Consider the following 16,488-nt stretch of genomic DNA (forward strand, 5'->3'; position numbering starts at 1 on the left):
AAGTGCTTATGACCCACAGCTCACCTAGGTGTATGAGAGGCTCTTAGGTCCTGCCCTACACCCTAGTGGACATATCCCTATGCTCCCTGGCTGCTATGCCCTGCCCTGTGCCTGATCCTTACTTTCCTTTGCCTTTCTTCCATTTCTCAACTGACCTCACACTCTGCATATCACTTATTCGTGAGAGTGAAGGCATTAGCCTAAAGGAGTTACTTACCTTCTTTCTGCCCATTCCTCATGTAGAAAGATGAATTCTGGCCTGGCCTAACCCTCCTCTCCTCCAAACTCTACTTTGTGTCTTTCAGTGACATCTGTCATGAGCTCTTGGGACATGTGCCCTTGTTTTCAGATCGCAGCTTTGCCCAATTTTCCCAGGTAAGGAATGGATTTATTTTCCCCCTTCTAGTTATAGAGTTGGGACTGGATTTCTCAAATGAGCTGAGCCCTAGAGAGAGCCTTACATATCCTTTGCAAGAGTGGAAACCTGGTCTAGTCCTGTGATCCTATCTGAGAGGGGTGTGTGGGTCTGTGGAGTTGGCTAAATATCCATTTTAGGGACATCATCCAGGATGAATCGCTCATCCTCCAAATCATATTGTGCACGGTCAAACTTACTTATCTTACTTATCTTACCAGATTTAGATTAAGAGCCTTTCGTTTGTGAATGTCTCCTTGATTCCCATGCAGACATCACCTTGCCTTCTTCCAAGTTCCCCTAGTACTTTTCCACTCTCATTTTCTTTACGGACTTTCATACAAGTACATACACCAGGCATTGGTGTATGTATTTGAATTAAATAAGATGATATTTATTGAGAATCAAATGCCAAGGACCTGACTTACAGTTGAAAAAAATAAATAAATATGTAAATAATAAAGAGCCCAGTGTCTCCTCACCATCATCAAAGCAGCAATCTAGACCTTGATTCATCTTTTACAGTGATGAGCAAACTCAAAAGAAAAATCTTTTGGGGTGAATGAAAATATTCTACTAATTCTCTCCAGGTACTGAAAGGCAGCCTAAAACCAGGCTTGGGGTAGCTGGGATCATGGTTGAGTGGCATGATGGCTCTGATGCACTCAGAGGATCCAACCCTACCAATGCTCAGCTCTGTGATCGCCAGGGCACCCTGTCTTTGTTTGCACAGATCTGATCAGTAAGAAGCCTTCCCTGACAGTTCTCTTCCTCACAATGAAGAATGAGGATCAAATAGAATAACCCATGAGGAAATGCCAGGCCAAGTCTGAATTTCAGAATAGTGGGATTGAGTGTGAATATTATAATCATTTTTTTTGTCAGCTGGAAGAAATAAATATTTCCACTGATGAATTAAGAGGATACCACTTCATGTTTGAAACAAATGGACAAAACAGAAAGCCAAACTCATTGCTTACTAAGTCTGGGAGAACTGTTCTTGTAAGACACAGACTCTCTAAACAGACAAAGCTTTTGTTACTTCTGTGTGAGGTTTGGGGGAGCTAATGGAATTTGGAGATTGTTGGACTTTTAAAAGTGGGAGGGTGTACAGCTTAGTTAACTTTAATTCTGGAAGCACTTTCACTGACAGTGTAGTTACAGCTGTCCAGATAGTATTGATTACTCAGGACAGCTTCGAATAGGGACTAGTTACTATATTAGAGAACTATCACTTTTCTCTTTGGAGAATAGATACTTCTATTTTTACCTCCAGAAATTCTTCTGCCAAGTGAGAGGCTAAGTGTCAATCCCCCTTAAGCCATTTCCATTTTGGGGACCCCACAGAGGCGTGGACAGTTATGTACAACAGATGAGAGCTGTGGGGCCATCAGTGTCACATGGTTCCACCTTTGATCTGGAAAATCCACAGGCAAGGAGACATTTTAAAAGTTCTATGAGAACATTCCTTTTTGACCTAAAGGTAGAACTTGCTTTTCACTATAGGGAAGTTTGGGGTTGGGATGGAGCACAGGGAAATAATGGGGGCCAGCTCTGAGCTCAGGGAGAATGGTAGTGAAAAAAATTGGGCACCATTTTGATCTTGGATTTATCAATGGATTTTGTTGGGTTTGGGATTATGGCTTTTTTGGAAAGGTGGTTGGAATGGAGACAATGGAGGGAGAGCCAGGTTAAGGACAATATCTGAATCTGATTTACTCTACATTTGATAGCATTTTCTAAGCATAGTGGGGTTGAGGCTCTGGACTTGGTGCAGGAGGGATATAGAAATGCAAACCAGGGGCAGGGGATGTGGCTCAAACGGTAGCGCACTCGCCTGCCATGCGCGCGGCCCGGGTTCGATCCCCAGCACCACATACAAACAAAGATGTTGTGTCCGCCGAAAACTAAAAAATAAATAATTAAAAAAAAAAAAGAAATGCAAACCATGTATCCTTTTGCTTCAAAGTTGTCTCAATTATTAGTTCTATCTGCCTACACTCATTCCTTTGGTGATCTCACCAAATCCCATGGTTTTGAATACTTTCTTGACTTTGATGATGAACAAATTTATGTCCTCAGCTCAGACTTCAGTCCTCAAACTCAGGCTTATATATCCACCTGCTTACTCAAAAGCTCCACTTGGGTATTAATTAGATATTTCCATCATCTGGTCCAGAACTAAATTTCAAATCTTGTCCAAACTTCCACCTACAAACATCCTCGTATCAATCCTCGACTACTCTATTCTTCCAGTTGCTTAAACCAAAAGCACAGGAGAATGTTATCACCTCCTTTTTCATTTACCACACGACTAATCTTTCAGTCTCCTCTGTGCATTCTACTTTTCGGATAGGCATAGTGCCTGACCATGTCTTACCAAGTCCACTGCTACACCCTGCGTCAGTCACCCACTGTCATCTTTTACCCTGTTGACATCATAGCCTCCTTCCTGGCATCCGGCCTCTATTTGTGACCCCTACAGCCCATTTTTGTTCAGTGGCCAGAGTGAGTCTTTGATAACATAAGTCAGATCCTGTCCACTTCTCTGGTCAAAACCCTGGAATGGCTTCCCATTTCTGAAAAGAAAAGCCCAAGCCCTAAAATGGTCTGACATAATCTGACTCTGAATCCCTTCTCAGCCACGCTGGTTCCCTCTCTATTGCTTGAACCAACTTGTATTTCCCCCCTTTAAGGAATTTTTATATTGTCTGTGTGCTTGGCCTACAATGTAGTTTCCTCAGAGATCAGTAGAACCAATGATCTTGTTCAAATTTTTGCCCAAATATTGCCTTCTCAATGATGCTTCCTCGGAAACCCCATTTAAGGTTGCACCTCTCCCAGACTCCCTGAAACTTGTAATCTTCCTGGTCCCTTTTTTCTTCTGTCTCTTCTTTCCAAAGAACTTATTCAGGGTACCACATATCTATGTATATGCATAGATATACAAACCACAAAGTCAAGAATCTGTGTCAATTTTGTACATAGTCAGGCACACAGAAGGCATTCAATAAATATTTTTGGAAGGAATGCATAAAGTTGGAAACACACACACACACACACACACATACACACACACTGACAAACCAAGAGACCATGAGAGGAATTCTGCAATTGAAGTTGTGATGAGAAATGATCCATGACATTTCAAACTCTCCAGTTGGGTGTTAGACCTGGAAGCGTTTCACACACTCATCTGAGTTCTCCTGTGGTGTCCCGAGGTACATGATTAAGCCTCATCTGATACTCCAGGAATGTTCCATGTTTGCTATGGGAGAAAAATCACTGGACCGGAAACAAGAGTCTTAGATACCAACGCCCTGTGTGACCATGAACAGTCACCTCCCTTCTCTGTACCTCATTTGTAAAGTGAGCACAGAAGAACCAAATGATGTTGAAAGGTTCCCCGGGCTCTAGAGATCTTTGCTTCTATGAGGTGTGGGCAGGGAAGACTTGACAGAACACACAGGATCCATCTGGGCCCTTCTGAAGACAGCTGGCCACTCGTGACCTTTCTGTGGTCAAGCCTCAGCCTGGTACCGAGGGTAGGGTTGGGATGGGCTGAGTTGGTGACTCTGCTTCTCCACCATGCAGGAAATTGGCCTGGCCTCTTTGGGTGCTCCTGATGAGTACATCGAGAAACTCGCCACCGTGAGTCTTTCCTCCCCCTAGGTGGATGGTGGGAGTGCTGTGATGTGGCTTCAGAGCCTAAAAACTTGCTCTTTCCTGGAAGGCAGGCTATTTGGGTGGGGGGTGGAATCAGAATGCAGTGGGTTCCATTTGCCCAGGGGAAGCCTCACATTTTGATTTCTCCTTCTTGGATTATTTTGGAGGCAGCTGCATGTAGATGTTTACACAGAATTTTAAACAGAGTGTTCTTAAAAATAACAACTGGCTATGCTAATCAAAATGCCTTGGGTCTAAAGTGTGCTGTGAAGTAGTCTGGATTCACAACTTTGAAGAGGGAATGTTCACATCTCCACCTTTATAGTGGAGCCAACATTAGGTTCTTTTCTCAGACACATGGTAGGAACGGGGTGGGCTCTTCATTCTCTCTCCCATGTGACTATAATGACACTCATTCACTGAAGCTATAGAAGCAGCAAATCTGCGTAGTAGGTGATTTCCTTCCTTTATACTCCACAATTTCAACACATCCTTCCCCAGTTTCTAAGCCAAGAACCCCAAGACACTTTTCCCCAGGGCAGGCATCTAGGACGTGTTGGACTAGGAACTGTTGAGGGGAAAGGACTTGGTTATTTGGGGAGGTAAGTACAGTGGTTGACTTTAGCAACACTCCAAGTTTTAGCATGGACAATGGGATGCGCCCCTCATTGATTCCACCACCACCCAGTCCCCTACCACCCACTGCTAGACCTGATGGAATTACCTGACAAACCCTACCAATTTCAGAACATTTTAGGGACATATCATCATAGTTTATGGCACAGTGAAAAAAATAAAAAAGAAAAGAGGGGTTCCCATGTTAGAGGAATTTATTGGTGCTATCTTTAGGAGACTTCCTTAGTGCCCATCAAGGTGTATTTCCCATCATACCTTGGACTCAGCCAACTCTTGATTCAACAGGTGAGTAGGTAGGGTGAGGCACAGGATACAGAGAAGTGAGGTCGAGCAGCACTGACTCAGAGAACAGACTCACACAGGCTCCTACCTGGGCAGTTCCTTCCTTAATCCTAGGGTATCTGGTACCTTCTCCTTACTTGGGGTATGCTCTCAGCATGGCTTTCCATTCCAGATTTACTGGTTCACCGTGGAGTTTGGGCTCTGCAAGCAAGGGGATTCCATAAAGGCATATGGTGCTGGGCTCCTGTCATCCTTTGGTGAATTACAGGTATGACCCTAACAGGAACCAGAAATGGATTTAAAAATGGTGAGTAGAGGAGACCATTCTCATTTTCTTGGTATTGTTGAGGCCCCGTGTATCCATTTTGAGATGCAATGGGAGGCTCATCATCCAATGATTGGTACCTTAGCAGTTATGATTTGATTATGACTGTGGGTGTCAGAGGTAGAAGTTCAACTGCAAGTGCACAGGGCCCTAGGGAGGAGGAAACTCCTGATCCTAAGATTGACCTGTGTATGCAACTTTCCATGGATGCAAACACATGCCAGAAGATGTGGTTGGCTCCCACAGTGCCTGTTGATCTCTTTGCTTGAAAGTACTTGGAATGAGTTACCACTTCCTATCTTGGTTGTGGGTTTTAGATGAGCTAAGAAGGATTTTAGATGAATCTAGTATATGCAAAATAATGTGGTTGACTGTGTTTGGGTGGAGTGTAGAAGGAATCAAGGTAAAATAAGATGTGCAAATAGCCTATGGGGAGAACAGGATCCCTGATCTTGATTTAACGGAAAGCCCTTCACTTGGTGCCTGCAGTACTGCTTATCTGACAAGCCGAAACTCCTCCCCCTGGAGTTGGAGACGACAGCGACTCAGACATACAAGGTCACAGAGTTCCAGCCCCTGTATTACGTGGCTGAGAGTTTCAGTGATGCCAAGGAGAAAGTGAGGTGAGGTGGTGACCAGGTGGGTCCTTAGCTCTGGGAGTCCCTGACCCGGGCTGGTGATGCTGATCTGTGGGCAGTCAGCCTGCAGAACTTCCCCACCCTCATCCCTTTCCACTCTCTGTTGGACATCTGACTCCCTCAGACTGTTCTGACATCAGGTCTCTGTTCAGTGTAGACACCAAGTCCAGTCACGGAACCCTGTGTGTGCAGAGTGGCCAAAAAGTCTCCCCCACCCACCCCACCAAATCAGTCAGGGAAGTCTTCCAACCACAGGAAATACCTTCTTCATTTTGCTCTTCTAATACCTGCATAACTTGCTTCTTTACCTCCTTTATATCTTTCCCCAAATTTAATCTCTTTGTCTTCATCTCTTATGGTCAATCATGCATCAACCAACCACGTATCTGAGAAATTCATCACTAGGTGATTGTCATTGTGTCATTGATGTCATAGCACGTACATACACAATAACCTAGATGGTGAAGCCTACTGCACACTGCAGCTGCATGGCACATACAAGGCACAGCCCATGGCTCCTAAGGCCTTGATGAACAAAATAACACAAGATTAATCAAGCACCAGAGAAAATGATGCAAACATTCTTGCTATGAGGCATAATAAAGCCGAGATGTATGAGGCTGCTGCTTGGCATGACACAGAATATAATTTTACACTAAAATATTTATTTTTGCAAGTAGAAGAACACAAAAATAATGATTAAAAAGTACAGTATAGTAAATACATAGAAAAGTAGCATAGTAACATAATTGTTGCCAAGTATTTTGTATTATGCACAATTGTATTGCTATACTTTTGTATGACTGGTTGAGTAGTAGGTTTTTTGACATCGCATCAACATAAACACATAAGTGATATGTGGCACTATGACATTACAATGGCTATGGTGTCACTTGGCAAGAGTAATATTCCAGTTCCTGGATAACCTTCTGGGACCTCTGTTATATATATGGTCTATAATCGGCCAAAATGTGTCTATGCAGTACCTGACTGTACTTAAAATCTCCATCCAACCATTCCCTCAGCACTTCTGTGATTTATTTTTCTTCCTAGCACTTCTGAACTTCTAACATATTATAATTTAAGCTCCATAAAGGTAGGAATGTTTGTGCTTTCTGTTTCCTGCTCTTTCTCGAGTCCCTAGAATAGTACCGGACATAAAAAAGGCATTGAATCGATAACTAGTGAAAGGGGTCAGTCCCAGAGGCAGTTCAGCAAGAGGCCTCAGAGTGGTTTCAGGACTCTGGGACTCTCGGGCCTCTGAGCTGAGAGCTTTGCCTACAAGCCCTGCAACCCTCAAACCAGGTTCTCATCCAAGCAGGAGACAGGCTGAGCAGAGGGTCTACCCAACATGGATGTCCTGATAGTCACTGTCACCACTTTTAGGAAATAGCTTAGAACCATCAGGTGATGGACCCAGGACATGTAGGCCTTTGGAATTCTGAGGCTGAGTATGTCAGCCTTTGGTGCATTTAGATGGAGTAATTAAAGGTAAAATTCTGGCCCACAAGTCCATTTGCTCTGCCCTAAAATGACTCCCACCTCCACCTCTCTCTCAAGGACCTTCAGTCCTTCCTGCTTGGCATTTCTAGTTCTCTCCTCCATCCTCCTCACTCCGGGAGCCTCACCTTCCTGCAGCATCATGAAGGCTCCCCAAGAGGATCTCCCTAAAGTTCTATGTTGTTCTCAGCCCTGGCTTTGGAAGCCCCTGTTCTAGTGAGGCTTCAGTGTTAACGAAGGGAAATGCCACAGGAAAAAAAGAGACTTTTCTCCAAAAGCTGACCTGCAGTTTTGGTTTCAGGAACTTTGCTGCCACGATCCCTCGACCCTTCTCAGTGCGTTATGACCCCTACACTCAGAGGATCGAGGTCTTGGACAACACCCAGCAGATTAAGATTTTGGCGGACTCCATCAACAGTAAGTAGTTACCCCTCTTTCCCAGAAACACAGGGTTGTGTTTTCTTACCTCACTATAGGAACAATAGGAGATTTATTACATGTTGGATTTGGAGACATCCCCACGTAAGCCACGGGATCATCAGGAGAGAAGAATTTGGCAAAAAGGAGAGGTTGCCTTGAGAGTTCCTTTTCCTTTCACCCTCTGAGACTCCCTTCCATCTCCTTTCTCTACACCACTTTTCTACACCTGGTCTGCCACTCTCAGGTGCCTCTCATCCCATTCCTCCAAGTGTCCAGGTGATATCACTCTGCCTGGAATCTCATCTCCTAAAGAGTTAGTTCTGTCTCCATTCTCAGCTCCCCAGTAGCTCATCTATTGCCTTCTACTCTTCCTCGGTTATAGAATTATAATAGCTATTCTTAAAAAAAAAAATCACAAAGTTACCTTTTTCATACCTGATTCCCCCCCCTCAACCCTTCGAATTGTTTTCTAGTAATTTTGATCAGTTTCTAGTTCCTGTGCTCTCTGGTTGTTCCTGGCCTTTTGCCCATGTAATTCTTTCTGTTTAAAATACTGTTCTTCCCAGGCCCTTTTAGAGATGTCCACAACCTGTTTACCTTTAAGTCCTGTGTAGATACCTCTTCTTGTAGGAAGAGTGGTTGGAGACCCTTCCTTTGTCTTCCAGTGCCTGGAGATTCCTCTCATAGAGGATTTCTCACTGTTGTTTTATAATTGTTCACTTGGCTGTCTCTCCATCTAGACTTGGGCAGAAAGCCACAGCAGGTTTATTCATAGCTCTATTTCTAAGAATTATATTAGGTACTCAAGAGCTATTGAATGAATAGATGGAACTACCAAAGAGGGGAGCCCGTAGGGAGGTATTCTGGATTCTGGCCCAGGCAGGAATTCCTGCCTTGCATAATGCCAGTGCAGTCCAAAGGGATAGTTTGGCTTGAAGTGTCTGTAATGCCCCTTTCACATTGCCTGTGGTAACCTCCAATACACAGAACTTGCCCTCATCACTGACAATGTTCCACAGTAGGTATGGCTGTCTGTGATTTCTCATTTCAAAAAAATCACTTGAAACACTCATTTGGTGTCAATGTGTTCAGTGAAGAAGCGCCAGGCACTCCAGAGGCTGGGATGTAAGACAGAGGTGTGAGGCTATAGCTGCTTTTACCATTTCCATAGCTATTTTTTCAAATTGTTTCTGAAAAGACAAAAATAATTCCATAGATTATCATTTATCAGGGGGTTTTCAAGAGCACAAACTAACCAGTTTAGGAACTGAGGGTTCTTAGAACTATATGACTTTATAGAAGACCTCATCATCTTTCCACTTTTGCTTCTTCTGGATCTAGGAGGGAAGGAGGTTTATTGACACCCAAGACTTCTTCCACTTTTATAATGAGTATCTGACCTGTGTTCTTTGGCTTGTGAAAACTTGGCATGAATGGAATCACATGACACCTTAGTCTAGGGATCTGACAATCTAAGCTCTGTGATCTGCTTAGAGCACACATTCCCAAACATTAATGTGCACCAGAATCATTTAGGAAGATGGCTAAAAATCAAAAAGTTCCAAACTAAATTTACTAAATTTGTGCTAAGTTTTGGGTGTTTGTATTGGCAATAAGACCTCAGGCGATTCTGACATGGGAGATTTGTATGAACCACTCTTTTGGGTTTAGTGACTTAGTTCCTTGAGACACCTTTGGATAGTCATGTAAAAAGTAACAGAACAGCTAGTGTGTGCCTGGGCAGAAGCTTGTTAAGTCCTTCCCTGGTGAACAGCCTCTGGAAAGAGGAAGATAATTATATTAATAGCTCTAGCACATCCTAAAACATGGGACTACCCATAGCACAACTGCCCAACTCCTATCTCCATAACTAAGTTGTAGGTGCCATAAAATTTGAATGACACCCAGCTTCTTCAGGAAGTCCACTGATTCCCTAGGGTTCCACACATTGTGGATTCTCCAAGGGTATTTTTAAATTATATGTGTGGCCCTTACCAATGGTTTTCTTCTTTTTAGGTGAAGTTGGAATCCTTTGCAATGCCCTCCAGAAAATAAAGTGAATCTACAGGCAGAACTTGGGTCTCTCAACTGAAAAGCTGTCCATAGAAATCTGGCTACTTTTTTCATCCATAAAACTGAAAAAAAAAAAAAAAACTTTATGTGACATGTTAGCCTTAACAATTTTTAGAAAAAAACGGAAGATCAACAAGTAAATCAAAATAATCTGAAGTGACAGTATATTAATTCAAATCCAAAAATATAATGGTGGATCTTTTGGAGTCCTCTTTGATTTAGAGATCATGATCTCAGACTCCCGATTAAGTTAAAATAATATTCTGTCACATTTCATCAAGGTGAATTAATATTTGTGAAGGGCTTTATTCAAGCTTCATATGTGCTTTTATTTGTCATAGAGAAGTCCTAAGGGAGTATATATGGCTACACGTGAGAGAAGACTGTCATTAGAATCGAATTAGTTGGTTTAATATAAATCTTATTCTACAAAATTTAGTTTCTATTTTCATTAAGTATGACTCCAATTACTGCTTTGTTATTGTGCCCATGTAAAACTTCTTTAATTTGGGAGCCCATTAAGATCATTACAAACATTAAAATTTTAAAGCATTGTAAAAACATTCTGTATGTTTTATTGTAATCATAATTACTGCTGTGTAAGGCATTAACTCCCCACAAGATCCCACAACTTCCAACATCATTTTCCAACAATTTGCCAAGTTTTGGGGGGAACTTTTAAAAGACACTTATGGTGCAGCAGATGTTAACTAAAGACATAGTTGGTAGATGTTCAATAAATATTCATTGAATAAATAAGTGCATATACTATTAAATAGCAAGTCCACTAAAAATAATGAGGAATTCATGTTAGAAAGCACATGGGGGGTTATTAAATTTTACTGTTTTAAATGCTCCTTGGAATGAAATATTCCTTTCATTGCCTTGGAAACACATTAGCTGGATAGTCTTCTGAATTGAAGGAATAACCGGAAGCTCCTATGCCCAAACCATCGCAGAGGCTCATTGTGATAATCAGTCATATGTGGATAGTCAACAAGCTGATTTTTGTCAAATGTGCATTTTAGCTGAACACATGCATGTCTGAGAGGCAGTGGGAGAATGTCAGTGTCTTTAAAGCTTTGATTTCAAATTCTTACACGACCTTACATTTTACTTTGGAAGCAGCTAAGTCTTAAGGGGTTTGCATGGTGCTTCCTCAAGAGCAGTTCTCAGACCAGCACCATCAACAGTAAATCCTGGGCCCTCTCCCGGCTTGACCCAATTTTGGGGGATAGAACCGAGAGACCTGGATCTTTAAGTACCTAGGTTGTTTATTATTACTGTTAGTATGCATACATCAACACAGGGCAAAAAGGAACAGGAGAAATGAATGGAACATAATGTTACCAAAGGAACACAGTAATGTTCCAGTAACTTTAATTCTCCAAGTGGAGATCTGTCAATGGCCTGACAAAGAATTAAAAAATAATTGTTTGACAGAAGCTCAGTGAGCTTTCAGAAAATACTTAACAAAATCAGAGCAACAATAAATGAACAAAATGGGAAATTTAATGGGTTGTAATAATAAAAAGAACCAAACGAAAATTCTAGAGTTGAGGAATACAATGGAAAAAAAAAATGCAGTAGAAAACACTACCAGCAGAATTGACCAGGCAGAAGAAAGAATTTGTAAACTCGAGACAGAATAATTGAAAAGATACAGACTGAGGAGAAAAGAGAAAAAAAGAATAAAAATGATTAAAGAGGGTTCATAGAACAGCATCAAGAGTGATAGCTCTCATGATGTGGGAGTTCACAAAGGGAAGAGAGACAGAAAAGGACAGAAGCTTACTTTAAGAAATCATAGCTAAAAATTTTCCAAATCTGGGGAAAGGCATAAATATGTAGGTATAGGAAAGTCTCTAATCAGATTCAATACAAAGAAGACTACATCACATTATATATTTCAAACTGTCAAAAATCAAAGATAAATAGAGAATCTTGAGGACATCAACAGAAAAAAAAATCTTACATACAAAAGAGCCTCCATAGGCTATCAGTGGATTTCTCAGCAGAAATTTTGTAGGGCAGGAAAGAAGGGAATGATACAGGCAAAGGGCTGGAAGAAAAGAAAAAGTGCCAATCAAGAATATTTTTAGCCAGCAAAGCAGTCCTTCAGAAATACAGGGAAGATAAAGACTTTCTAAGGCAAGCATAAGTTGTGGAAATCATCACTGGAAGACCTGCCTTATAAAAAATACTAAAGGAAGTTCATCCAACTTGAAAGAATGTTAATTTGTAACATAGAAGTATAAAACTCACTGGTGAAAGTATTTTTTTTTCCAATATGAAACATTTACTTTTACGTGTTGCTGAGGGTCAAACTCAGTGCTTCACACATGTTAGGCAAGTGCTCTACCACTGAGCTACAACCACAGCCCCTGAGAACGTAAGTCTAATGGTAGTATGCAAATCACTTACATTTATATTATAAAGTTTAAAAGATGAACTATTAAAGTAAGTGTAACTATAAAAATTTAAAGGGTAATAGTTAATATTAAAATATGTAAATTATGACATCAAAAACAAAGTGTGGAGAGGAGAAATGAAAGTGTAGCTTTCATATGCAATTGAAATTATGTGATTATTCACTTATAATAGCCCACACAGCTATATAATGTTTTGAGTCAGTTTCATGGTAACCGTAAAGCAAATACATGTAGTGGAATTACAAAAGATAAAGAAAAAGGATTCAAGGTATAATACACTACAGAAATTCATTAAATCACAAAAGAAGAGAACAAAACAGGAAGAAAGAACAGAGAATCTACAAAACAAGAAAACAGGGGCTGGGGCTGTAGCTCAGTGGCAGAGCGCTTGCGGTGGGTGTGGGAGCACTTGGTTCAATCCTCAGCACCACATAAAAAAATACACAAATAAAATAAAGTCATGCTATCCATCTACAACTACCAAAAAGGAAAAAAAAAACAAAGAAAAGAAAACAACAAAATGGGAGTTGTAAATCTTTATCTATTAATAAAGTCTTTGAATATAAACGGATTAAATTCTCCAATCAAAATACAAAGAGTGGACTGGGGCTGTAACTCAGTGGTAGAGCGCTTGCCTAGCACTAGTGAGGCACTGGGTTCAATCCTCAGCACCACATTTAAAAAATAAACAAATGTCTAGCTGTAACTACAAAAAAAAAAAAAAACACAAAGAGTGACTGAGTAGGTAAAAAACAAAACCCAGCTATATACTATCCACAGGAGACTCAGCTTTAAGGACACACAAACTGAAACTAAAGGGTGGAAAAAGGTATTCTGGCAAATGGAATCCCAAAGACAGCAAATGTAGCTATACTTGTACTAGATGAAGTAGACTTTAAGTCAAAAAATCAAATAAAAAAGACTAAGAAGTTCATTACATAATGACAAAGGGGTTAATTCAATGAGAGGCTATAACAATTATAGATATTTATGCACTCAACGTTAGATATTTGTTTAGCTGGACATTTATTTATAAAATATATAAAACAACATTAACAGACCTGAAGGCAGCAAAAATGCCAGGGGGGGTTCAATACTCTACTTTCAACAATGGATACGTCATTCAGTCAGTAAATTAATAAGGAGACATTAAAAGAAGAGTCTCAAATAAATAAAATCAGAAATTGAAGAAGACATTGCAACTGATATCACAGAAATACAAAAGATCATGAAATACTACAATGAGCAATTAGAGAGCAATTATATACCAAAAGTTGGATATCAATAAGCTTCTAGAAACATACAAGCTACCAATATTGAAACAAGAAAAAATTAAAACTCTGAACAGAACAATGATGAGTAATAAAGTTGAATCAGTAATAAAAAAAGTCTCCCATCAAAGAAAAGCCCAGAACCTAATATATTTGCTGTTGAATTTCACCTAACATTTAAATTAGAACTAATATCAATCCTTCTCAAACTCTTACAAAAAAATGAAAAGACTATTCTAAACCCATTTTTATGAGATCAGCATTATCATGATACTAAAGTCAGACAAGAACACTACAAGATAAGAAAATTACAGATCAGTATCCCTGCTGAAACTAAGTGCAAAAATCCTCAGCAAAATATTAGCAAACCTGAATTCAACCATACCTGAAAAGGATTAATCATCATCAAAAAGTTAGATTTATCCCTGGGATGAAAGGTCAATTCAACATGTGGTTTGTGTGAACTGCAGTCTGTATTTTTTCTTAGATCATTCTTAGGAAGTATGTGATATTCAGAGAAAGCAAATGAATCGGTATCCTTTATTGAGATTATTAAAATTGGTCTATACTTTGGATGCCTATAATTTTCTTTTCCTAGAAGTAGGACTAAATTAAGGGATAACTATTAAAAGAGAAATAAACTTAGTCCTCTCTGAGGATCCTTTATTCCTACAGGCTCTCAATGAAATGTTAACTGGGTCATGTCCCTTTTTCCAACACCTTCAACTGGGGAGAGTAGTGTCAGAAGACTGATTTCCACACCTTGTGAGAAGACTAGGGAAGATGGAGTTTGGATTTTAGAAAGAAAGATTCAGAATAAAAACCTTCCTTTGTGACTGAGTTTCTCCCCCCATTTCTCTTTTCTAAAGGATGGACCTTGGGTTTTGTTGAGAAACTTTATTGTACCACTCCATTTCTCTGACCTCGTGATACTTAAAAGAAAGGGCTCAGTTGAGGATCTACCAATGAAGAAAGGCATAGATCAGCTGGCCCTCCCTGTAAGTCTCTAATACTTGTGTATTGGTGGAAAACACATTTTAAAGCTATTTGTTTCTTTGAGAATCTTCATCCAGCAACTTCTCCCAGAGGCAGAAAATCCATCTGGAACAATTAGGAAGGCTTCTGGGATCTTTGCAGTGCTTCTGGTGGCCGCCAACCCTATATCTGTCAAACTGGGAGAACTCCATTTCTATGGCCCAACAAAATAAATAAAATTTTAGACTGGGGAAGGAGGAAGCAGAACCCTTCTATTCCCAGAATGTCCTTGGGAAAGCCAAAGAGACAGAAGGCTCCTTTCAAAGTTGCTATTGCAAAAAACAACAAATTTTCCAGAGTGGAGGACAATCTGGAGTTAAAAAATAGAAGTTGTTGGATCATGAAGTGCCTCTGAAGACCAGGCACTTGAGGCTGGGATGAATGGAGAAAGAACCAAGACTGTCCATGCCTACCAGAGAGGAGATTCTCAGCACCGTGGACAGCACCCCCACCAGAATAAGGAAAGGGGTAGTAAGCCAGAAAGCTTAACTTTCTATAAGTATTTATTTTTTCTTGTGGTGTTGGAGATAGCACCCAGAGCCTTGTGCATGCACGTCAATTCTTCTAACACTAAGCTATATCTTAAGCTCATCTTCTCATGCAGCAACCATCAGCCCTGGAAAAGAGTAGAGTGTATGTGAATACAAAGACACACAAGGTTCTAAGGATTGTCTTGCTCACTGAGACTTTAAATAAATTTTGCCTAAATTAAAAGAGTGAATTTTTTTTTCTGTTCCATTACCTCATTAACAATGTCTGATGTCTTGTTATTTATTCAAATGAAAATCAGATATTGTGTTTTTCCAGTACACTATCACGTGTAACTGTTGGAGATCAGAAGATGCAGCATCTTTCATCAGACCCTTCTGTGGATTCCAAATCAAATGCCAGTTTTCCGCCTCTCTGTATCTAATTGGAAAGACCTTTAAGCTCTGTGATTTTCAATTTCCTGATTTGTAAAATGGCAAAGATTTATGTCTTCCTCATAAGATCATCAGAAAGATCAAATAACATTGTGTGTATAGAACCTTTCCTTCATTGTCAGCTGCATCTAACAATTTTAAGCATTTATTATTCTGAGTTGAAGCACAATTATGCTTCCATAAATTACTCTGGTCACCTTGGTCCAGAAACACGATCCCATTGGACCTTCTTTCCAGAGGTAATGGTTGTGGAGAAGCTTGACTTAAAAACTGGCTTCCGTTGAAGAAAGAGTAAGATTTTTAAAAAAATTCCTTTAAAGGTTTTGGAAGAGTGGTTTAGTTGCTAAAGCAGAGTGTAAACGTTTCATATAAGTGTTTCTCCTATATGTGCTATTATGTCAATAATAAAATTTGCATGAACTTGAAACTAAAACTTTATTTTGAAAAAGGCAACTTTGGAGGTTGAAATTAAAGTGTCCTGTTTAAAGCCAGTGGCAGTGAACCTCCATGCCACATGTAGTATACCATTCAATGTACAACATAGAAACCTTCTGGGGGCTATCTCCAACATCACAAGAAAAATAAATACTTATAGAAAGTTAAGCTTTCTGGCCTACTGCTCATTTCCTTAGTTTTTACTGTACTTATTTATTTATATATGATGCTGAAGATCAAACCCAGGGCCTCACACATGCCAGGCAAGTGCTTTACCACTGAACCACAACCCCAGCCTGAACCTCCACTTTTTAATCCTGATTTCTTGACATGCACTCATAATTTTTCACCTTCCATTTCCTCCTGGAGCTGTAGCATTGCCCTCGAAGGTCTAAATCATAACCTCCAGAAAGCCACCATTCAATGTACTACATAGA

General features: G+C 40.2%; 1 protein-coding gene across 1 annotated transcript in view; it reads left to right on the top strand.

Moving 5' to 3' along the window:
• Pah (phenylalanine hydroxylase) overlaps nt 1–10,069 on the top strand; it is a 69,109-nt gene extending 59,040 nt beyond the window's left edge. Inside the window, exons 8-13 of the mRNA XM_015482843.2 lie at nt 306–375; nt 4,010–4,066; nt 5,172–5,267; nt 5,814–5,947; nt 7,764–7,879; nt 9,899–10,069. Of these exons, the coding sequence (XP_015338329.1) occupies nt 306–375; nt 4,010–4,066; nt 5,172–5,267; nt 5,814–5,947; nt 7,764–7,879; nt 9,899–9,942 (517 nt within the window). The 3' untranslated portion in view covers nt 9,943–10,069. The remainder of the gene's footprint in view (nt 1–305; nt 376–4,009; nt 4,067–5,171; nt 5,268–5,813; nt 5,948–7,763; nt 7,880–9,898) is intronic.
• Nucleotides 10,070–16,488: the final 6,419 nt, after the last annotated feature.

The sequence above is a fragment of the Marmota marmota genome, unplaced genomic scaffold (genome assembly GCF_001458135.2).
Source record: "Marmota marmota marmota unplaced genomic scaffold, marMar, whole genome shotgun sequence".
In the NCBI taxonomy this organism is placed as follows: domain Eukaryota; kingdom Metazoa; phylum Chordata; class Mammalia; order Rodentia; family Sciuridae; genus Marmota; species Marmota marmota.